We start from the raw sequence: 24,034 nt of genomic DNA on the forward strand, positions 1-24,034 counted from the left end.
CATTAGCACAACTCTGAGTTGAGAAAATGGGTTATAGTAGGACAAGTTCCAGTCGTGTCTGTAAACAAACCTGTTTAATAGACAGCTTAGTCAGTTTTTATCCATAAGGTGTAAATAATAAATTGTTGATGTTTGGGTTTTTATCTTGTGCTCTTTTTTTAGTTGCTGTTTTCGTGTTGTTGATGTTTTTTGTCTTTGTCTCTGTGTTACTGATCCAAATAATGCCAAATGCCTCTGACAATTAGTGCCACTGCACTAAGTCCATCTCACCTCCTGAGCCAGCCTTAAACATTAGCCAGCTCCTATAAAAAGTGCTATTAAAATCCAAGAAAATCTTTCAGTTTAGTTAAAATGAGCCCCTGATCACTTTGCAATGTTGCTGCAAAGTGCTTACTACAAATCAGAGAAAACACAAAGCATCCCTAAATCTTTGGATCTTAATCCACAAAGTTCCACTGTTGCATCTTCCAGTGTTCGATCAAATACACTATACTGCATAGTCCTGTGATATGTTTTGCAGTCTTGGCAACATAGATCATCATGTGATTTTGAGTCTGATCAAAGTGGCTCATCCATAAAGATGAATGTGTTGAAATGTGAAAAACCCTTCTGATCCTTCACAAGCAGTGAAGTTAAAAGGCTTCTTCTTCTTCCACTTCTGCTCAGACAACCCTTTCTCCTTGTTCATGCTTTTACTCCATTACTACCTGTTGGGAAATACACTATCAATAAAATCCAGATGTGTGGTGAGTCCTTTGGCCTATGATCAGATTGAAATGGAACTTTTTTGAATCGATCGCACTTTTGGCCAAATATATTACTTTAAAACGAAACTCTACAGAACACAGACCTCATCTTCACTGAGTTTTTGTCAAAGCTGTGCATTTTTATCTGTGTTGTACAAAATTTTTGATTTCCTCAGTGTAGGTAAAAAAAAAAACCTGATAGTGTCAAAGACGATTACAGATAGCAGCATTTGCGATGATGAATCTTGCACCTCATTAATCCGAAATTTGGCTTTGCCTGACATAATATTAACATCATATTTTAATTATTATTACACCATTTCATATATTGTTTCCTTAATAAAACATACTACCTTATTAAATAGTTCTATGTCTTTTAAGTTAGTCTTAATGTGATTAAAAGTACAGTATGATCTACTGTGTTGTATTATAGGGACCAACGAGTACAGAAAGAGCATCCATCCATTATCTATACCGCTTATCCTGAATAGGGTCACAAGAGGGGATGGAGCCAATCCCAGCTGACTTTGGGCAAGAGGTGGGGTACACCCTGGACAGGTCGCCAGTCTTTCACAGGGCTGACAACAACCACACAGTCTCCCATGAACAATTTAGAGTCACCAATCAACCTGCATGTCTTTGGACTGAGGGAAGAAGCCGGAGTAACCGGAGAGAACCCACGCAGGCACAGGGAGAACATGCAAACACTGAAAGAGCAGACAAAATGAAATTATTGTTAAATACATGTACAGTAAAATGTGATCAATAATCTTGTTTCCCTTGCAGGTCCTTTGTGATGCACTAGAGAACCATGTGCCTCTGGGCATATCAGTAAATCAATGACATCTCAAACAGCTCAGAAAGAAAACGTGCCAAGTACTAGGACAAGGACACTCCAAGTTTTTGTTTCTTTGTCTCTACAGCTTTCTGCCTTCCTGAGTTGTATGGCCTGGAAATGTATAGGTGTGCTGGACTAATGTTGAGTAAAAAAAAGACAGGGAGAAAATGTAACTAAGGATTTACATTGTTTTATGTTTCCCTTGAGAATAAAGCTCCTAGAGCAACAGGGTTTTTTGTTAACCTTCCTATCAGTTCTGAATGTGGAATGTGTTTCTACCATAGCATTGTGCGTGTGACTGTATCCGTAAAGCTTGTCTGGGTGTTGTTGTCTGCATTCATGTACTTTATTCCATCTCCTGAAATCCACACAGCTGAGACTCAGTGGACACAGCTTCTTTCCTGGCTTTCATCCCATTGTCTTCAAGGAGAAGGGGCTTATTGCACATCCTCATCCAACTGGGGACTCCACACTGTTCTGATGCATGGGAGCAACAAAAGGTGGGGGTGCTCTTGACAGTATGTTACTCACTGGTGGAGTTGATCAGTAAGCATGTTTTGGCCCATAGTGCAGGAAGGGCAGCCTGGGGGAGGGCATGGCACCAGATCCAGGCTAAAACAAATGCTACATCATCTCCCATCACTAGGGAAACATCAACCCTGTCTTCAAACCCTGTTTTTGTTAGGCACATATTACCCGAAACATCTTCTACAGTGTTGTGTCAAAGTGATGTGCTGGCTACCATATGAAGAGTTTAGTTGGAAAAGAAACAACTGTTTTGGACACGATTCCTAGTTTATGAGGAGGTCAGAGTTCATAGCATCACTCTGGTTCCTCTTCTTTTTCCCCTGAAGTCTCTGATTGTGGAAAGACTTCCTCTTCCTCTATGCCCAGTATCTCATCCCTTTCTCCAAGGGTGTCGGTCGACTCCTCCTCTTTGCTTACTTGGTCCTCCTCTTCCTCGTGAATGGCTGTGATTTGATCAGTTGGGTTGCCGATGCAGTTCAGATCCTCTTTCTGGGCCTCTGAAGCGATCACCCTTTTCCACATTTCATGGTTTTCCAAAAGATGTTGTGTGATCTGGCAAAACACTTTCCTCCTGCTCATCTTTTTGGTTTCTTGCCTCCCTGTCAGACACAAAGCCATCAGTTTGACAAACTCCTGAGGAAAGGCATGACAATAAAGGAATCGTTTGACATTTCGGGAAATATGCTTGTTTGCTTTCTTGCCAAAGAGCAGAGACTAGCTGTTTCCTCCCATTTTCTAGTCTTTATGCTAATTTAAGCTGATGAGCTCCTGGCTCTAGCTTCATGGAGGGTTATGAGAAAGGCATCAATTTTCTCTTCTAACTCTCTGCAACAAAAGGAATAAGCATAGTTTGATCACTTGGATGTACTGAGTACCATAGCATGAGAAAAGTAGTTTTAACTCTACATGTGTGCCGCATTATAAATAATGATAAGGTGGACATCAGTGGTCTTTTACAAATCAATACTTCATGTATTTTCAGAAATTCCCATAGAAAGACTAAAACCAACAATGAAGTGCCTCAAGTCATGGTTAATGTTTGTCAGCTGTCAGTCCTGGATTAGCTTATTCGTCTGTGTGATAGATCCCCACTATTGTTCAAATCAATAAAAAAAAAACACACAAGGGAAACACACTGCTGCACTGGGTGACACTTCTTTCATAACAAAACCCCAGACCTGATTATGTTGCCCCAAAGGCTCCAAGCGGCCATAATTTCCTGAAGACAGCACGAGTCAACTGTGCATGTGGGACATCTTGCACAAACTCTCTGCTTTGTTTACATTCTGCTAGCTCCTCACGCTCAGGCCTGGGGTTTGCTAATGAAGAAATATGTCACCTAGTGCAGTGATGTGTTTCACTGATGTGTTAATAATCATTTTTGAACAACATGGAAGTGTATGGCACTGACAAATAAGCTAATCCGGGTCTGACACACTGACAGGAATAGAGTAGAGGCAATTCATTGTCACTTTTAGTTTGGTTTTGAAAATACTGTTAATATCAAAAAGACTGGCCTTATCCTTTAATTAAGAAACAATACTTCATCATCACATCCACTTTGCAAAGCAATTTTTGAGCACATAGTGAATAAACCAGAGATGAAACAGCACTTGGCTTTGCAGATATGGCTTCACATGGGCTCAACCAAGTCCCAAAACAACACTGAATACCTCAGACTAAAAATCTTGACCAGCAACAGGGCATTAAGATCAGTTTTAACAAAGTGATGTAGACTGAATAAATACTCCCTGGGGCTACACACAACTCAGCAGAGTGATTGAAATACTATCTGCAACATTAACAGTTAAAAGGTTGACATACTGGAGGTGTCAGAATTTGTTGATGCATCCTCATCTACCATATCTTCCTCTTCTGTATCTTGTCCTTCCTTTGCCTCTTCTGGCTCCATCTCTCCCTCAGGTGGGTCAACCCAGACTCCCGGCATAAGAGCAGCAGAGTCATAGGAGGAGCACAAAGGTCCCACTATGTGAGTGATGAAAGACTCTTGCAGCTTAGCGAGCTGTGGAGCTGAGCGGTCCATGAATGGGCTGATGGGAAGGCCCAGGCTGGCTTCTTCATCACCCTAGAGAGGTACAAACATTTCTAGTCACAATTCAGGATAGAGAACACCTTTTCTCCACTGTCCAATATTTTTATTGCCTCGGGACAAAAGAAGTTACATGCTTGAACTGAATCCTGCCATCTATTCAGTCTCCTGAATATCAGCTCTTAAGAATTCATTTGACATTTGAATTCAAGCTTTGCAAACAGTCTTAAAATTTGTAGAGAATAAAATACAGACTTCTATGCTTATGTTACAGCCCAGTTATAACATTTTAAAACCTTTTCTGGTGTCAAAAGCTTTTCACTCACTGAACACAGAGCAAATGAGACGACAGGAGGGTGTAGCCCTCTTCTTGTCTAGTGTTGGCTGGGATTGACTCCACTGTGACCCTCCACAAGTGGGAATTGATTTTCTCAACAGAATATAAATAAATGAATTTCTAATTTGTGATTTCTCTGTTTATTTGACAATTTCTTGATAGTAAAGGTTGTGGTTGTGGTTTGTGTTGCATAATGTAATGTTTGATATTAAACAGCTTGTGTTGGGACCTTCATATAATATATGAAACTCTTATTGTTTTCTGATGTCAGGTCTTTTTCAAAGTGACTCAGAAGGAGGATAGAAGGGCAATTGCTATGGCAACCATAAATCTGGATGACGTCACTGCGCTAGTGGTTCTTGTGAGAGGTGTATAAGTAAGAGCTTGAGTGGGGAGAGAGAAGGAAATGTTTATCACAACCAGAAATTCCAAATGTTTTTATATTAAAGTGGTGCATTGCAGTGAATAATGTAAATGCAAATGTGTGTGTGCATCTGTAATGACTCTGTTGCCACTGACAGCCTCAAGTTCCATCCCTGTGATATTCCTCTGACTGTGAATGAGTGCTATCAAAAATGACACATTTAGGTCATTCATCATTCCTCTTAAGAGGGAAAACACACTCTCACCCTCCGTCTCTTGCCTGCTCTCTCTCCCTTCTCCCACCCCCAATGCTGCTGCTCAAAGGACACACAATTTTCAAAGCTGTTATGAGAACTGAACAGAAGGGTTGAGAGGAGTAGCAGAACGCTACGCATCAGAGACAGGTCAGAGGGAGGACAGTAGCCTCAGCAGTCACCACAGCTCTGACGGGAGGGTTGTAGCTGTTACACATTGTTCTGATATTCTTTATTCTCAAGTTCACATCATTAAAATGGACTAAATAAACAAAATAAGTTGAGTTTTATGATTGTCAAAGAAGCCTTGTGATATTAAACTTCCGTAAATCCTCTACAACTGTGTAAAAATTTTGAGAAGAATAAATATTTTGGATACCACTGAGAAAAATCTGCACTGGCTTCAATTATAGTTTAAAGGTCTCAGAGGGGGTGCCATTCTAGTTACAACATGTTGTTGCTAGGCGAGTATTCATTACTTTCTGGGTAATCAGATTTAATCTTTATCGACTTGCTTGCCCCTAAATGAACTGACCAATCAGAAGCATTGTTAAGAGGAGGATTTGTTGCCAGGCTCAGTCTACAGCAGTATCTTACATATTCATGAGCTGGTAGTGTTTTGGCCATTCTATTTTTGCTCATGGGAAACATCCAGTTACAAACATGAAGGCTGCTTGAGCAAGAAACTAAAACCCTCTAATCAGGAGCTACACAAGCTACATGTGAAGATTACTTAGCTTAGCAGGCATTTTTATAAGCATACCTGTTCGTAGAATTCGTTGACGATTCCCTCTGTCCACTGCAGGTGCAGCTCCTTATACTTCAGTGGTCCACTGACATCAGCCAGCTTGATGCACATCTGGCACACAAGCAATCGGTCGTTTTCGTTGGTCCAGTTAATGCCAGACACACCTTCATCACCCACCTGGTGAGATGTGCACGGGAAGGTTTGTGGAAACACAGTTATGGATTGCAAAAAAATCCCCTGAGGATTGGTTATCATCTTAGAGTTAGGACAATTTGAAAAGAGATGACAGTTTTTAAAACAAGAACAGAACACAAATATATAACACGAGAAGAAATAATAACACAACAGTTACAGATGGCTGATGGTCACTTTTTCTACAGTTTTTGTGAATGCTTACCTTTGCATTAAACTCTGCAAGAAAGTCAAAGTGCTTTTTGAGGTCGGTGGCCAGGATGGCTTCAATAACTAGGAAGCGGAAGCGCTTGAACTCTACATGTTCAAGGTTAACCAGGAAGTTATACTCAGGTTGAGACAAAAAAAGGTTCCAAGCGGAAGCTGCATGGTGGTTTTCCAAGACCGATCGGTCGTTGTATAGAAGAGCCTACAGTGGAAGAGGAGAAAATGAAATGAACACTAATGGTAGTAAGATCAGAAACCCAAAGGAGCTCACTTGGCCTTAGTTATTATGTAATGGCTTTGTTTTGATGATGATTGTGTCATAAACAGAAAAATCAAGCCATAAAAATTTGAGAACTTATCATGTTGACTAATATTTATCTGCAGCATTGCTGTTTATATGTAGTTTATATGTATCCATCTCATTTCACTAGATAGTGCACAATCTGAGTCACTGGAGGTGCCAGCCGGTGCCTCGCAAAACACAACAGATATATTCATATAATAGATGGAGCTTGGCAAAGTCAGAGTCTTGATGTCAGATATTAGCTTTGTACATAAATAAAACAATTTTACATGAAATGGCCAAATGACTATAATGGCTGGAGGTTCATCTCACTAAAAAAGTTATTGGATTGATTACAAGAAATTGCAACTGGAAGCCGCCCTTGTCTGTTGTGAAACCTGTGCCACTTTTCTATTGACCACTGAAACACACCTACATTTATTTACCTGTGGTGCACTGGTAGCTACTAGAAAGGCATTGGTTCTTCCAGGATGGTCATAGTCATGCATGGCGGCAGCTACATACAGGGCCATTAGCTCCAGGCCGGGGATAAGGCCAGCCAGGGAGCAGTAGCCTTCCTCCAGCACAGAGTTCATCTTGGACACCAGGAAGCCTGTGACACCAGGCGTGATGCCGTTCTCTGAATCTATGGGCAGAAAGAACAGACCCCAGCCATTGATGGTGCTCTCTGCTGAAATGCCACCACCTTATTTCTTATGGTAAAACCTAATGTGCTATTAAACAATTCAGAATTATTATTATTTTCACTCATTTCACCACTTCAGTATCTATGACAGGAATGTTGTTGACTGTAAAATGAGTCACTAATAAATTGCAATATCTGGCGGCAACATGGGAGAAAATAAATTAAATTCAGTCATGAAAAGTGAAAATGAGAGTGGGAGTGCCAGGATAGCTTGTCAAGCTGTGCATGCAACATTGCTAAAAATACATACAAGAGTGAATTTAGATAAAGCAGAAACAAAGGTGCACAAATGATGGATTTACTACAAATACATCCATGACTTACACCACTAAAGCCAATCAAAATGCAGCCACTAGAGTCAAAATTAGAGATTTAAACTGCCCAGGATATGGGAAGGAAGGTGATCTGGAGGTTTGGTCATGAGAAACTAAAAAGCCCTCACCAGTGTGTATCCCATTTGCAGTCAGCAGGGTGGGCAGACCTGGCACAGGCTGAGTGGTGAGGTACCAAACAGCATGCAGCACATCAGTGGCATGGATCCGGTTGTGATCTGGGGAGAGTACAATAAAACGTTAACTCACACCAGTCGAGGGCAGTACTGTGTTACTGCACACCACTGTGATGAAATCCCAGCTGGACCAAGTGTCAGTACTGTGAAGTTATTATTTTTTACACAAAAGACTCTTTGAGATGAGCAATCTGTAACATTGATGAAGCCTTTTAATATGGGCCTATTTAATGGAAAAGTTATTTATTGGCTCATGTTCAGACATGAGAGAACATTGCCTATTGTGCGTCTGTCATAGGACTATACAATAAGTTATAATAAATGTACATAATGAAAAACCTTTTACTTGTATTCTTATCTGCTTGAAGGAGACCAGTTTTGTAATTTTTACAAAGTAGTGGAATACGTAGAAAACACTTCTCTTCATAGTCCGTGATCATCTCCTCAAGATGCTGCAATGCAAACATTCAAGGTCTTTTTCAAACACAACACCAAAATGTAAAATTGGCAGAGCATATAAAGATTAAATTATAAAGGGGTTGATATTATCAGCTGTTATTATATTAACATTAATATATTCAAATAGTGTCTACAAAGCTCTGAGGTAAAGTGGCAGTGGATTTGCCTAAGGATCCTACATACGATCCAAAAATAACACACTGAGCACAGCCAATTTGTCCTAAAAGTTAATGTGGTAGGCCATGGAAGACAACGTTCACCTAAAAGTATCTGCACCAGCCTATTAATATTTTATTTAAAATGTACAAGTAGTATAATAAAACACAACTACTAGCAGAGAATATGAGTGGAGTGGAGCAGTGAGAATTTCCACTCCTTGCTCACAGACCTGTTTGAAAGCTGCACCCGGACGCTCTACTCATTACCGCTCAGCAATCACCTCAGTTTGGACCCTGCTCCACTCAAATTGTACCCACTCTCTCCAAGAAAGGGGAAAAAATCTGCATGTACAGTATTTCACTTTTAGCTTAAACAGTAGCCTTACAACTAAAGAACAACTACTTTTTTCCAAATAGAAAGAATTTCAAATCAGAGTTAGGCCTATGTAACAAGGAATATAACACAAAATGTCATATGTAAAATTCAACAAATCAATGGGCTTAATTAAATAAAAATAAACAGTACATCTCTATAACCTTTCAGTTTCCCTTTTAAAATACTTTAGGAACTCCGTTATTGAACTCACAATGACCAAGTGTTGGATGACTGTGCAAGACAAAGATCCATTCTGGGCATGCTTCAGGCTTATGGTGCGAGTGGTACCAGAGTGAAATTGGAGCGGAATGTAGGGCGACGCTCCCTCCTTTTTAAAAAAAAAATCCACTCACATGCTCTGACTACTAGTGATTGCTCGTATTTCAGTCACCGTACACACATGCTGTAATTCACATTCCTTTAAAAACACAAGCATTTCACATGAGCTTATGGTACCTGTCAGCTCATAGTGTCAATACATTTTCAAAATGAATTGACAGAAACACCTGTGTAAGCCATATATTACCACATTCTCTCATTACCAAAATAAAAAAAACTGAAAAACCAGGTCTTCTCATTTAACAAGCACAAACCATAAACACATTTCTGAAGCAGAAAGTAGATCAAAGGTTTATTTTGTGAGCATTGCATCCACCTTGTGGCAGTTAAAGGTAATGCTGGATGTTGACTTTTCATTTTGATCACAGATGTGGACCTTCTACTCACAAGGGATGTCCCTGTATCCATTCTCCAAAGCATGGAAGTAGTTCATGAATTCCTGTACAGGAATCCTGAAGGTCTCAAACAGACCTGTGTCTTCAAAGAGCCTATAAGAAACCTGGAACATAACATGCGGAAAACATAACCACCATTGTCCGTGCAGAGGTTTTGATACATCGTCATGCCTAATAAGAAAAACTCCGACTTAATCAAAATCCATTTTAACACTAAGATACGACGCCACTCACACCAGAGTTGTCGAGTTTCTGTTTTCTGGGTCCTAACTAATTATTGTTGTTGCATGCTTAACATTCAAATGCACTCCTTCCGCTACCTGCACTGACAGTTAAAGTCAGCAGTGCCTTAAGATGCTAATTACTTAATAACCCAAGTTCCTTTTAATTAAATCAGTATTGATTGACATTATATTTCCTCACTATTTAGTGCTTACCTGACTGAGGATGCAGCCTGTTTTGCCATGGGTCTTCTCCACTAGACTGAATATGGGAAAGTTCCAGTTGTTGAGTTGGCTCATCAGAGGCTCCAGGCCTGGCATCACCAGGGACTCTGGGGCTGAGACTGGCTTGTCCTGACAGGAAAATGAGGGGTCAGTATGGATACTTGTTGTCTGTGGAGAGGTTGGTGTACATTATAACATAATACTGTGGATAACTCGACCTTACTTCCCATTACCAAATGTTTGCCTACCTCTGGTGATGGCAGGAGTGGGAGAAGAACAATGCCTTCTGTCGAATACTCCATGCAACCTTCCCTTGCTTCAGGCGGCTTCTTGCCGCCTTCTCTCTCCTCTTCATTCTGTGCAAAGTCGCTGCTGTCACTGTGATTGGTCTCATAGGTACTGTCATAGGTGCTGTCGTAGTCTGATGAAGCTACTGCATGCTCATCTGGGGAAACATTGTACATGTTAGAAATGTGCAATTTTATTTACCCATGGTGGTAGTTAGTAAAAAAGCAACAGTGGGGGCAGTTGTGGAGAAGATCAGTATGAGTGAATCAACATATCAATCTAGAAACCAAGCTGGGTGAAGAGTCTTCATTTATGAATCAGGTTCAGTTCTTTAATGGGGCAGTGGTGACCTAAAGGTTAGAGAAACAAGCTTGTTCATTCCCTGAACCTTAAACTTGGGTGGGACAGGTGAAAAAGCAGCGCCTGCTTGAACAAGTTCCTTAACCCCAACTGCTCTAATGGCCACAGGTCCGTTTGTGGTTGTACCAGGCGGCTTCTAAAGCCCTGAAATCATCTAAACATTACCCGGAGGAGTTGTATACGAGAATGCAAATGTCTCAGTCAGTTGATGTGGACCTTAAGTAGAATTTACCCTGCCAGATCCCCACAACCAAGTCAGCATAAGGTCTGAGTGAGCTGGAGCTATGGCATCATTCACACCACAGTGGAGTGGTGCGAGCCCATGTGAGAAAACAGCAGTGTATAGTCCGGAGTATTGATACAGAACTAGTGGACGTGTTGATGATGTTCTATCATGTGACTGGCATGAAACCATAGGAATACAAACATCTGATGGTGAAAAAAAATTGACGCCAGTGAAAATATCTGACTGGAGACACGACACATTTCAGGAACTTCAAAATCAGAATCATCGGACAAATTTAAGGTACACAAGAGGTTTGGTTGTTTATGATCAAATTATAAACTGGCTACGTGACCGTGTCATGTCCTGCCTTGCCTCCTGAGCACTCTACCTGGGTGCGCCCGCCACACATAAACCAAACGAAGTATTTGCAGTTGGTGAGAACACGTCTGACACAGACTACATCCTGTTGTCTGCTACATGTGTGAAAGGGCAACTCTGGACAAAATCCAAACCTGATTCCACAGTCACAGTCCAGAGTTCATGAGTGAAAACAGTCCAAGTGTGAATGTGAAAGTGAGTGAATGTTAACATGGCATCAGAGAGGTGGCCTCTCAGTGATCCTACTCTGAATAAATAAAGGTTTAAAAATACATTTGGCTAGTGTGACATATTGTTTTCTTCACTGAGATTCCACAGTGTTTCTGTTGTTACTGTGTCTTGTGGAATACTTGCTGAACCACTCCTATGACCAATTCTCTCCTAGTCCACTGCTTTCCCTGAACTCTATAAAACAGGAAACCCTCAAAAATGGTGATATGCATTTTTGTTTTCATCGTATTTTTGGGATGAAGTGGACAGACAAAAAAAAAAAAAAGCTGAGAGCTTGCAGGCTGTGCTGTACATTGCTGTTTACCTGGATGGGGTATTCTGTCTCTTTTGTCGATAGATTCTACCCCGTGGTGTAGTCGATTGTTGAACAGCCTGCCACAGCTAATACAAACAGAGCAGAGAAACACAGGCACATTCAGCAAATAAATTCTGGTCCATCCTGTTCGTTCCGTCTCCTCTGATAAATGTTCAGTCATGTCCTCTCAGTAAAGACTAATGAAGTGAATAATTTTCCTCATTGCCATATAAATAGACACATATGCAGATACAGACACTGAGGTTGTCAAAACCTTATTGCGACATGTGTAAAGTTAAGCTTTCCATTTTTACAACTGCTTTTCAGATTGCAGCTAAAGATGTCATCCAGTGTGTGACTGGGTGAATGTTACCTGCTGCAGAGCGATGGAGGTCGCCAGTGAGGGGTGGTAGAGCTCGGGGCGCTCTGGCTGTGAGTTAAGGCTCTGTGTTGACTATTGGGGACCACAGAGCCAGGGGCCCGCTCTGTGAGTGGCTCGGGAAGCTGCACTGAACACGTCGTTATCGTCGGGCTGGAGACAGGTGTGCCCTGGGCAGGAGGAGACGGGCTCAGACAGACCAGAGTTGATATGTTGGAGGGGGGTAAACCTGAAAAAGAGTTTCCAATTTTAAAAAAATAGGTCTTTGTAAACAAAGACCTATTTTACTCCAGTTCCTTACTTAGCATACTCAACTTTTACTCAGTGCGTGAAGTAGAGTTGTACACACACACACCTGGTCTGACCAGTGGCTTGCTGTAGAGGTGGTTGGAGGCAACAGAGGCAGCACTGGAGGCAGACATGGAGCGACTCTTTGAGATGGTCATCATCACTGAATTGTTCCATGATTCACTGGTTCAACGTGAGAAAATGGTCAAATAAATAAATTACAATAATCTTAACAGATCTTAGAGCCAGGGAGTGAACAAGTGACATTACCCATCTGTGGTGTGTTTGATGCTAGCAGAACGGTCTCGGCAGACGGGGCCTGGCTCGATTGTGGGGAGGCCCGTGGCTGAGGTCGTTGTGGTCCAAGTTGATGAAATTCTCCTCAGCAAACCTGGGGGCAGACTCCGCCTCAGACGCTGCAAAGCGGAGACACAAAACACAGAAGGCAGATATGATCATCTAAAAATTACTGGGATTTTCACTGAAAAGCTACTAATAGTTTTTTCTTATTGGACAGTTAGAAACATCATCTTTATTTAGTATATTTAGTTCAAACCATTTATGTACTAAAAGGTCTTACAGTAAGTGAACAGTTCTTAAAATCAAACCAACTCTTTTATTCCCTCTCTTTCTTTTTTAAAATAAATATCATAATGTCATGTATCAGTATGGTCTTGGTAATATTTTCTATTCATAAAGAGTCATATTATTCAGATTGTGACTATTTGTAAAAGGTTGATAATGTCACTAGATTCTTATTTCTATCACTATAATGTTTATAATACTACTGCTATACTTGCTCCTGCAAGCGTCCAATTGTTCTAAATATTATTTAATGTAAGTTTGCTCTAATTTAATCTTCTAATAATAATGTGTAACAATAACTCTAACACTGTCTGGACATCTGTAATCAAAATGACAAAAGGCTTGGATTACAAAAAACACAACATGGTCATTCCGTATGTTGGTGGAGTATCTGAAACCTCAGGAGGATCTACACCAAACATTACATCCCTGTGCATTTCAAACCCAGGAACACTCTGAGGCTGGTTCACCCTAAGGACAAAACGCAAGCAGAGCACCGTATTATAAGCAGTTCAATGCAGTGATTAATGGCAAGACTTGTACAATGGAAAAACAAAACGAGAGCATGGCACAACACAGGAGAACCAACTCCTCTGGACAAGACTCAGCTGTCCACCTGCATCTGAAGGACAAGGGACATCCCTCTGAAGACAGCAATGTTCGCATTCTGGCCAGAGAGGACGGATGTTTGACATCAAACTGGAGCAACTATCACTAAACAGGGGAGGTGTTCTATGACACCACTTATAATGCAGTCTTGACATCCCTACCCAGGCACACATGATGACCAGGTAGATCAACGATCCACATGTCACTTTAACACCCCTCAAGGTGCTAAGGACTCTGCAGAGATTAAATACCTGAAACATACTGTCAACAAAATGAGCCATCAGAGGGAGAAAAACTGACACTACACTCTGCTCTGTGGTAGGAAATACAGCCTCAGGCTCACAAATAAATATGTTTCTACAGAGCCACTGTTGCACTCTGTCTCCTTTTCTCTACCATCAGAAAAGTAAAGACATCAAAGTAGACACAGGCCATATTTTTTCTCCCAGCTCATTCTCTTTTTTTAAAAGCATATGGGCGACAGAATGATAAGTTGAACGGAGACATGCTCGTTTCCCCTGTGGTGCCAATCTATCCAGTGTTGTAAATTTTGCTGTAAAGCCAGGAGCTAAATCTAGTTATTTGTCAGCTTGTATTTTTGTACAGTTGGTGTATTTTTTTAAAGCATTTCTCTTTCAGTCTCTCTCTCTCAAACACACACAGATCACAGGGTGAGAAACGAATATAGAGGGCAGCAGAGGATCAAATTTCACAAACTGTTGAAAAAAAGAAGTACATCTGAGCTTCGTCTACTCAGGCAGATAACCAGACACATACAAAGAAGCATCATTACCATCCACGTGCACACATGATCTCACTCTTCCAGTGAAGGGAATCTAATCAAAGATCTCTAATAATGCATGAAAGAGGAGGAGGAGAAAGAGTAAAACAGAGACAGGGCACATGGGGGTAATCTATCACAGTGAATATGTCCTCTTGTGCTGCTGTGAATATTATTATTGTGTGCCGATGCAGTTTCAAGTGCAGATCTGAAACATCTGCACCGCATTATTATACAACTAATGTAGTTGACAAAAACAAAAGTAGACATGATGGATTGATGCCTGTTACCTAAGTCTTCCATTATATAGTGACATGAATAGAAAATAGAAAATAATGGCTTAAGAACTCTTGTAATAACATGGTGTGCATTGAAAAATAAGTGGCAGTCATATGAGGTAACAAAAAGACAAATATTATATGTGCACCAAAAGGTAGGTCCGTAGGCATCGTTGGACCCCTTTTACTAGGGCACGTGCTGGGGCACTAGGGACGGGAAGGTTGCCCCATAGGTCTATGGAGACAGGTGTGTCACCACCTTCCACCAATTGGAGCATCGATATGTTATGTGGCCTTATGAGTTACAAAAAATTGACTTGAGTAATGGGGGGGGGGATGCTTTATGTCTAGCAATGCCCCTGGGTAGTTCTATGTTTGGAAGCTGCTATAAACAACACTATAGACTATGAATAGCCAAGTGAAACAGCCAACAAACTGCCAACAGGAACTACAAGCAAAAGTTACAAATAGTTCCCAAGCTTTTAACAAGAAATGAAACAAAGTGTTTTGCTGTCCAATTAAACTGAGTTCAAACCTGAGTACGAAATGGTCCTACCTTAACTGCTGTTTCTGATCTTTGTTCGGTCATGAAACAGGGCAACACAAGTGATCTGAAACACCAACTTTAATCCACAGCCACATGCAAATACAAATTTCCAGTGAGCATCTCACTGACTTCCACCTACAGGGGTTGGCATTTGAGTACACTCAGGCAGTGTTAGTCACTTTCCTAGTTGGCTGTCCTCCATTGCATCACACACTTTATTTAGTTTCCTTGCTCTCTGAAGTGCCTGCATACACTTGGAAGTACTGGCCTTGTAAAACATTGAAAAGCCCTGTGCGTCATTGTTAAGCCATATTAGAGGCCCAGACTATGCCACTGGGGTGATGCATTGAGGAAGAGGCACACCTGGGCTCACAGTACACATGTGATTTGTTCTGCAGCCTACAATAAAAATAAACCAAACAGCAGCTGATGCAGCTGGTTTTGCTTACATACAAAATCCTCAAAGAACGCGCCCCTTCATATCTGTCTGACTTCCTTAGACCTTCCGTCCTGTGCTCTCCACCCCCAGAATGCAGGGCTCCTGTCTGTCCCACAGTTAAAAAGAAGTCTGGGATAACCTCTCTGCTGATATCAGACAGCCTAAACCTCATCTGTACACCATAACTTTCAACAAGTTTGTGATACTGAGCTATAGAAGCAATAAAAACTGACTTGACTTCTGTGAACACTCTTATGGTAACTTCACAACTACAGAAACATTTTCTTTTACTGATTATGATATTTTCTCCCTACAGGGACACATGCTATAAATCTAAAGGGAGACTCCAACAATTTTACACAAACACATCAAAGTCTGTTTGCAGGGCTTGAGAAGTTCTGCATACATATGTGGAAAAGGTTGTAAAAATCCTTTTGCCTGCCTGCACAAAGTCTGATTAGTTGCACTGATTGGGGTTGAGGCTGAAGACTACAAGATGGAAAATGGAAAAAATCTGCAGAGTTACAAAGGAGGGAGCTCACCAGACTTCTGTAGCCTGCTCCCTCCTCTCTGCTTAATGCTAGATGATACATTAGCTGGTACGGGCACAACACAACTGAATTCCCATCAGAACTGCCTGCAGATGAGCCACATTATGGGTAATGTAGGTGCCAGGTTTTGAAAGAAAAAAGAATGTGTGGAATAAGAAAATATGGTACGTCTCCTTATCCTTGTGTCTTTTCCTTAGATATTTCTCTCCCACTGCAAAAGCCAGGGGAGATGCAAGGAAAAGATGCAAGCAGTGAGGAAACAAGAAAAAATGTTTTTAGAGAAATGAGGCATCCTTTCCTTTGAACTGTCATCTGAAGCGATGCCTGGATCTGCTTTCAGTTATGACAAGACCAAAATCAGCACATTTATAAAAATGTGATTTATAACATATATAATTTTTTTATTTAAACATAATAGCTTGAAGCAAAAAAATCCTGAACATTGAATTTTTGTTGCTGTTGTTATGTTTTATTCATCGTATGACCCCTCGAATTTATTTAGGAATCCAGTGGATGACCCACGCCTCAGTATGGGGACCAATGAGATGTTGATTTTCCTGTATGTATTAATCTGCTTTGTTATACAAACTATAGCTGTGTTTGAGCACGATCACAGTAAGTGAGTCTTGGCTTCACACTCAGTCTGGGCAGTCCAGTCACCAGTCAGTGCTTTCTGTTAGTTGTTTCCAGTTAACTTCCTTAGCCCTGGTGGTTCATCCACTACATATTATATCACAAAAACGCTTTTTAAGAAAGACAAACATTTACCTTTGGAATGGCCAGTCTCTCTTTCTCTGGCCCCGTTTCAGAGTCCGAGCAAGTGTGAGTGTCCGCAGGGATGCGAGGCCGGTGGAGTGGCTGCAGATTAATCTGGGTGCTGAGGAGGTTGCTGACAGCCTTCAGAGAGGTGCAGGTGTTAGGGGGCAGTGAGGGGTCTGCCAGCAGGTCTGTGATCAAACCATGGGCCTCACCCATCACCGCAATGTCCACTATCACACTGGTGCCCGAAGACTAGGAGAGAAGATGAGAGGAAAGGAGAGAAAGAGATAGAGGACAGGATAATCATTCATCGGCTGTTCGTCATTTCTGCTGTAATGCAATGATGATGCAGTGAACAAACGTCACACCACACCATACTAACACACAAAGCATCTTTATCACTATGCCTGAGGAAGAGGAGGACATATTGGAGACATTGTGTGTGTTCATCTGTCTTTATACAAAATTAAACATCTTACAGCTGGTAGTAGCAGACTATCATGCATAGGTCTGACACATTTGAAACCTGTAACATTGGATTTCCCTGATCAATGCCTGATATTGTTTGCTTGTTGATCCTAGTGTTCAAACAATACCACAGTCCTGGTAACACTAGAGAAACTGTTCAACTTTCATTTCAACAAACATTTTAGGATCTCTTGGACCAGTGCTGGTCTTGATGTGTATGTAAAGAATATAGTTATCAAAAAAAATCAGAGAAAGCCATAGATAGAAAAGTATATTAAAGAATAAATCAGTTATTTGAATCAGTCTCTTCTCTATCTCCTTATCATGCATCTGTTGCTACTCTTAACCCCTTGAAGGAAGCAAATCAAAACCAAAAATTAAAATGCTGCTAAAGAAAAATAAAAAGGTTCTGTTGTTTTACTGCTTCCACTTTTGCTCTCCTGCATCCTTCTCTCCTTGACTGTGGAAACACAAAGGTAATGAGTTCACTTGATCACTCCATTCATAAGCCTTCGCTCTCTCAACTGCCTGAGGCTCTGTGGGCTTAGCGACTGGGAGCGACCTCTGCTTTTGCCAAACTTTTTCACTTTGGTTGTGATTTTATTCAGTGGGTTTTACAAACATATCCCGAGGCTGGAAGTATGTGTACACCTTTTTCTATTGTGCTTAATTCAGTTAACTCAAGCTATCACTTTTTCTCCAGCTCACATATTTGTCTGCAGCAGAGCACACTCAAAAAAAAAGGGTGACTGGGGGTAACAAGAGCAGAACCACTCTGTGTTCAAACAGTGTGACAGATTGTCATAATTTACTTCTTTAAACTGATTGTATTAACTCCTCAAACATGTCAGAGCTCGTGGCTGTGATGTGATTAGTAAATGCATCAAGCACATAGGAAGATAGTTTCCTGGAAGTGCATGTGTCTGTATGTGTGCATGTGCGAGTGTGCATGTGTCACCTCAACCTGAACAAAACCCATTAGACCACTCCAGAGCTTTATGACATCCCGCTATTGTGACATTTACCCATTACCTCGGAGTAATGTACTCTGTTCAGCTAATGTCAGGGAGAGCGTGAGATAGGGAGGAGCATTAATGTGTGTGTGTGTGTGTGTGTGTGTGTGTGTTGCGGCTGTTTTTAGGGCACTTTTCTCTGTTAGAATACTGATACTTAACTTTAGATACTTTTTTTAGCATTTAGAGTTTAAAAAAACTCATGTTTTGCATGTTCCTGGAAGAGTGAATGTCTGTTGGAAGTGTACAGTAGGTGTGTGTACACAGTGCAACATACAAAAGCATTTGAACTCATGGAGCGCTACAGAGCACTGTTCTGGTAGAGACACAGTGGAGAAACTAGGCAAAGAAGAAGGTTATCAATCCCTCTCAGCATAAAGGCCCACTGAAGAAAGTAGGCAGAACGATACGCAATGAGCAAATCAACAGTGTGCACATGGACATGCAGATGTGCCAGAACTGCCCTTTGAGATCAACCTGTCAGGCCTTCAGGTTAATACTGTACACGCTGTGCACAAAAAGATGGGTCACAATCCCTTGACAAATACAGCACACTGCAACAGAAGACAATCTTAAAGAGTGGTCTGTGACAATGTGCACAGATAAATTAAAGAACATCTGTGTATTGGATTGCTGGGCTGCACGAGGTCAATGTTAAAATGTAAACTAATATCTATTTATAGTAGGGTTTGTCACTCAAACGGATACAGGTGGTGGACAAAATGACAAAAGCTTAACAGAAATAACAAAATCAGAATCAGAATCAGTTTTACTGGCCAAGTATGTTTAAACACACAAGAAATCTGGCTTTGGTAGAGAGGCTCTCAGTGTGTGTTCTAAGGCAACAAGAAAATAAAAAATATAAAAGAAAAATGAAAATGTATACTTTCAAAATAGGAAAATATGTGCAATCAAATAGTAAAGTGAAAAAGAGGCAACCTATTTACTGTTTAAATATATACAGTACACATATATAAACATGTTGTAGAAGAGCTTTTGGATTGATTTATACATTTACAATTCATCACACTGGGGTGAATGATGTATTATTATAGAACTGAGTCTGCTGACTCAGTGTCCACAAAACAGCTGAAACTGCATTGTATTGCATTGCGTTATATTGCCATTTTGGTAACCACAGGGAACTACCACTGAACTAAATCCTTCACCAGTGGAAATTTCCCTTAGTTATTTTTCGGTTTGTAATAATCACCTTGATCCTTGGTCACTTAAAAGGCAGCCTAATGCGTGAAACTTGAAAAAGTAACTCTTGTCTGCACATGTACAAAAACAGGTAACCTGACTTGGAGTTTGAGATAACATACATTTTAATTTCAGTAATTTTGAATAATACAGATTCCTCTCAAGCACAGCTGTATGTGTGTTAATACATTATGACCAAGCTCCAGCTCCAGTTCTCTTCTCTACCCCATCCCATAACTCTCTACTGAGAGGCAGTTAGGAGATATGTAGCCAGATCAGGGATAAAGGCAGATGGCAAGAGCAGAGAGAGAGGGAGATAAAAAGATAAAGGGAGACAGAGATGGAGTGGGAGCAAAAGAGTGACAGACAGAGAGCACGTGAGGAGCTGAGTACAAAGGCAGGCCGTGGCCAGTCAAGTGAAAAAGAGAACAGTGTAATCTACAACAACTATAAATAGAGCACTACAGTTAGGTGGTACCAATTGTTTCTGTACTACTACTACTGTCAGGGTTAAGGATTAATTCTGAGGCAATAGTAGCCAACTAACCATGCCAGAGGCCAAGTTCATGTTCTAGTTACAGAAGGATGATTGCAGAACTGCAAACGGTTGCAGGACTGCAGAGACAGAGTGTCATTGCGAGGGTATTAATCTGTAACAAATGTATCTATTGATTTACTAATGATGACTAGCTAAGTACAGTATGTGCTTTGGAAGGTACACAAGCTAGCTGAGATGTATTAGTTGAGTTTTCTGAACCAGTCAAGATGACGACACTTGGCTGCAATAAGTTTACCTGTCTCTCATATATATAATGTGTAAAGCATGATGCTGAATCAATAGATATTGATGCAGTTGTTTATTAACTTTGAGTTGAAGATACTGAAAACATGCAGACCATAGGTGTTGTCCTGTGATAACAAAAAGATATAAAGCCACATACGCCCTTACACCACATGCTGCTCATCATCCATCTAAGAACAATAGCAGCACTGAATTGCTCAGCAGTGGCTTCACTCTCTTACTTAGGAACACCAGTCTCTCTCTTGCATAGTTGACTTAAAAAGTAGGCCATATCAAGAAGCTTAATTTAGACATTGCTTCAAGATGTCCTATTTAAACCATCTCATCATTACTGATTAAATGGCTTTCCTTTTTCTGCACACAGATCCGCACACACACTCACCCACACACACAAAGTGCACATACAACAGCATAACCTAGACTGAAAGGGAGAGAATTAACCAGTACTGAACCTGTTTAGGACGATGTGCATTGTCCTGATGGCGTCCCATGAAACCCACTGAGTGCCTCCTTTGCATCATTCAGCTTGAACACAACCACTTTATCCCAATCTTGCTATCTATATTCTTACAGATGATATCACAGCTTTAGGCTCTCCTTCCTTCCTCTGACCCTAGTTCAAATGTCACTAAGCAGCTGATTTCAACTATGTAACCCACAAACGCTTCCTCACCCTCTCCTTTCCTCAGCTCTCCTCCTCTCCTCCTCTCTGCTGTTTCATGAACCTCCCTCTTGTCCCCTCACCCGCCCCTGCCTCTGCCATCTGCCAACTGTAAATGTTCACCAGTGGTTTTGGTGATGAGAAGACCTGTAGTACACAGAAATCAGTTATATTGAAAATATCTGGTTGCTAGGATACACTGGGACAAAGATCAAAGTGACTTGTGTATGGACCATGTTCGGGGCTCAGTTATCTTATGCCCATTACTTGTCAAGTGTTTCCTGTGATAGGAGGTGATTCATGACAACCGAGAAGCAAGTAATGTGTACTATCAGCACAGGGCTTTCTACGTCAGGAAACTCGGGTATATATTGATTCATTAAAAGTCTATTAAGATGGTAGGTTTGTTGCTGGCTAACAATGGAGCTGCAATGGCTGTCCAGTGTGGAGAAAAGTATGGATGATTTAAATATTAAATCTGGTGGTGACTACACTGTAGTATAAAAACAGGTGTTTGTTGAAAGAATCATGCTAACTTCTAAACTCTGGGATCCTTGGTGAGAAAATTCAAACCTTAAAAATATTAACTGGTGACCTTTTCCTATAAATGTATTTGAATGGACTTGAATTTTTGTGACCCGGCCCCGGATAAGCGGAAGAAAATGGATGGATGGATGGATGGATGGATGAATTTTTGTGATGTTTCTTCTCAATGATTCATGTTTACTTTGCATGCTTATGAGAGTTAAAATAATGCGCCTCACCCAAATTAGTGGAGATGGGAACAAGTGACCTGTTCGACAAGCAACGTCTTGTGTTTCACAGCGTATAAGAATTTAAAGATCACCTCTTGGTGGTTGTATGCCTACACCAACCAGTCAAATTCACAGGAATGGGACAGATGTGATGTCACTGACTTTGAGCTTGGACAACCAAAATCTAATCAGTTCATGCTTGAGTTCAAGTGGATACTGGTGCCAAATTTGAAGAAATTCTCTTGAGGCGTTCCTGAGATATCGTGTTCACAAGAATGGGCTGTACGGACGACAACCCAAAATCATAATGCAGCCATCGCCTGCACCAAGGCAGAAAAATTCGGTACACTTAATCCACTGAGAATAAGATGTAATCCAAACCATGTGGCAATAAAAAGAGAAATAAAACTAAGGTGACAGGTCCACCAGCTGGAAATTAATAAAAAGCTGACCCAGCTGTTTTTAAGCTTTTGCTGCATTCCCTTCTTTGGATGCACAAAAAATATTTACCAACAATACTGTGAGAAACAAAATGTTAGTCTGGACGACCACCATTTTACTGAAATAACATGAAAAAGTAACTTCATCTAAGCAGCAACAGTTTCCAGTAACAAAAGACACAAGGATGTCCTTATATTAATGACGGTGAACCCTAATCCAAGATCATCAGCAGTATTTTTCCACATGGTATGTTGTACTGCACATATTGTTTTGCTGTTTTATTTGATTTACGAACTCGCTCCCATAGTCTTACCACTTGTAATGCCTCTGTGCCATTCAGAGGGCTTCACCCCCACTGTTGCAGGACCGCGGAGCCAATTGATACAATATGTAATGTTTTTATTTTAACACTGAATCAACTGACTGACAGTTATGTGGAAGTGTTGATGTTTTCAACAGCTTGCAGTTCATTATTTTAGCCATTTGGACCATGACTTGTGGAAAAAATTGAAAAGTGTCCATCTATGACCAAAAATGTTGTCATTTGTTGTAATTATAGCATTTAATGTAAAAAAAAAAGTTTGGATAAAAATAGCTAATACTGGTGACTGACATCTAGCAGGTGGAATTAAAAGATGATCATCCAGCTAAAAATAGCAAGTGAAATATGTTGGGTGTTTTGTTGGCATAGTTACTTAATTTAAAGCATTTTAGATATAGGCAAAGGCATAGGAGAAGAAGGCTTTGGAGTGCAGGAGCCTTAGCTGATAAAAAGTTCAGTTACAACAACAAAAATCAATCAAGTGCTATTCTGCTACAATATGCTGAGGAAAACTTTGCCAACAAAACACACATTCATCCTCCCCTTTCCCTTTGGGCTACACTGACCTGAAATCTGCTCAGAACTCTCTTGTAGTCCATTTTGGCTGGCACACAATCTTGAGACAGAAGCATAAAAACAGAAGCTACTTCTGTCTACCCTGTGACACCGTATAGTACTACTTGATCACTTCTGCTGTCTTCATCAGCTCATCTAAAAATAAAAGAAGAACAGAAGCTGCGGATAAAGAGAAAGGCCATTCTTAATGCTGGAGGGCTACATACAGCCCCCCTGCACCCCTCACCCGATCAGACTGAGTGCTGTGTTGAAGCATTTTAATTATGTCATGTGCATAGAGAGGGCTTCACATTAGCAATCACACCCGACAGCAGAGCATCATTTGAAAAGTAATGCATCTCAGTTTGTGTCAACAGAATGTCCTACTCTGCTGCATTTTGTTGCTAGAATAAAAAACTGCAGCTAAATAAGTATTGAAGTTAGTTGTTGGGAAACAGAAGATTGAACAAGTGCTGTGCAAGTGAGAGAAACTGAACTAAGGAGGACAACTGCAAGAGACAAAATCTGTGTTCCAGATAATGGTAGAAAAATCACATCATTCACTAGCTGAGGCTTGCCCTCAGTGTATGAAGGAGGATGGTGCTTGCTGTAACTTAGATGAACTGCAGTTTGAAAGAGAAGTCTTCAGAGATTCGCAGCGCTCTAGGATAACAGCGGACCCCCTGCATGGAAGGGGAGACAGATGCAGAAAAAAGGGGAGGGAGGGTAAGTTAGGAAAAGCAAAGTGGAAGTAAGGCTTTTTTGGTGATTTAAATATGATAGGAGGAGGAAGGGGTGTGTACTTTGGGTGTGCCCTGCTCCTGAACTTTAGATTAAAATCTCTAATACAAATGGACGACATTGCATGATGCATGAGGACGACCCCC

The 24,034-nt window shown here is 40.8% G+C and overlaps 1 protein-coding gene across 2 annotated transcripts in view; it reads right to left on the minus strand.

The window, feature by feature from the left end:
- Positions 1–1,429: 1,429 nt before the first annotated feature.
- LOC109960248 (cGMP-inhibited 3',5'-cyclic phosphodiesterase A-like) overlaps positions 1,430–24,034 on the minus strand; it is a 46,271-nt gene continuing 23,666 nt past the window's right edge. The window contains exons 2-15 of one of the 2 annotated variants that reach the window (XM_020600203.1): positions 16,937–17,179; positions 12,649–12,794; positions 12,446–12,561; positions 12,085–12,319; positions 11,721–11,797; positions 10,182–10,378; positions 9,925–10,062; positions 9,480–9,591; positions 7,695–7,802; positions 6,993–7,192; positions 6,262–6,465; positions 5,880–6,041; positions 3,937–4,198; positions 1,430–2,711 (exon numbers count right to left, since the gene is read on the minus strand). In XM_020600203.1, coding sequence (XP_020455859.1) covers positions 2,407–2,711; positions 3,937–4,198; positions 5,880–6,041; positions 6,262–6,465; positions 6,993–7,192; positions 7,695–7,802; positions 9,480–9,591; positions 9,925–10,062; positions 10,182–10,378; positions 11,721–11,797; positions 12,085–12,319; positions 12,446–12,561; positions 12,649–12,794; positions 16,937–17,179 — 2,505 coding nt within the window. In that variant the 3' untranslated portion in view covers positions 1,430–2,406. The remainder of the gene's footprint in view (positions 2,712–3,936; positions 4,199–5,879; positions 6,042–6,261; positions 6,466–6,992; positions 7,193–7,694; positions 7,803–9,479; positions 9,592–9,924; positions 10,063–10,181; positions 10,379–11,720; positions 11,798–12,084; positions 12,320–12,445; positions 12,562–12,648; positions 12,795–16,936; positions 17,180–24,034) is intronic. The other variant, XM_020600204.1, reaches the window with a different exon arrangement.

Source organism: Monopterus albus, unplaced genomic scaffold (assembly GCF_001952655.1).
Source record: "Monopterus albus unplaced genomic scaffold, M_albus_1.0 scaffold45.1, whole genome shotgun sequence".
Classification (NCBI taxonomy): Eukaryota; Metazoa; Chordata; class Actinopteri; order Synbranchiformes; family Synbranchidae; genus Monopterus; species Monopterus albus.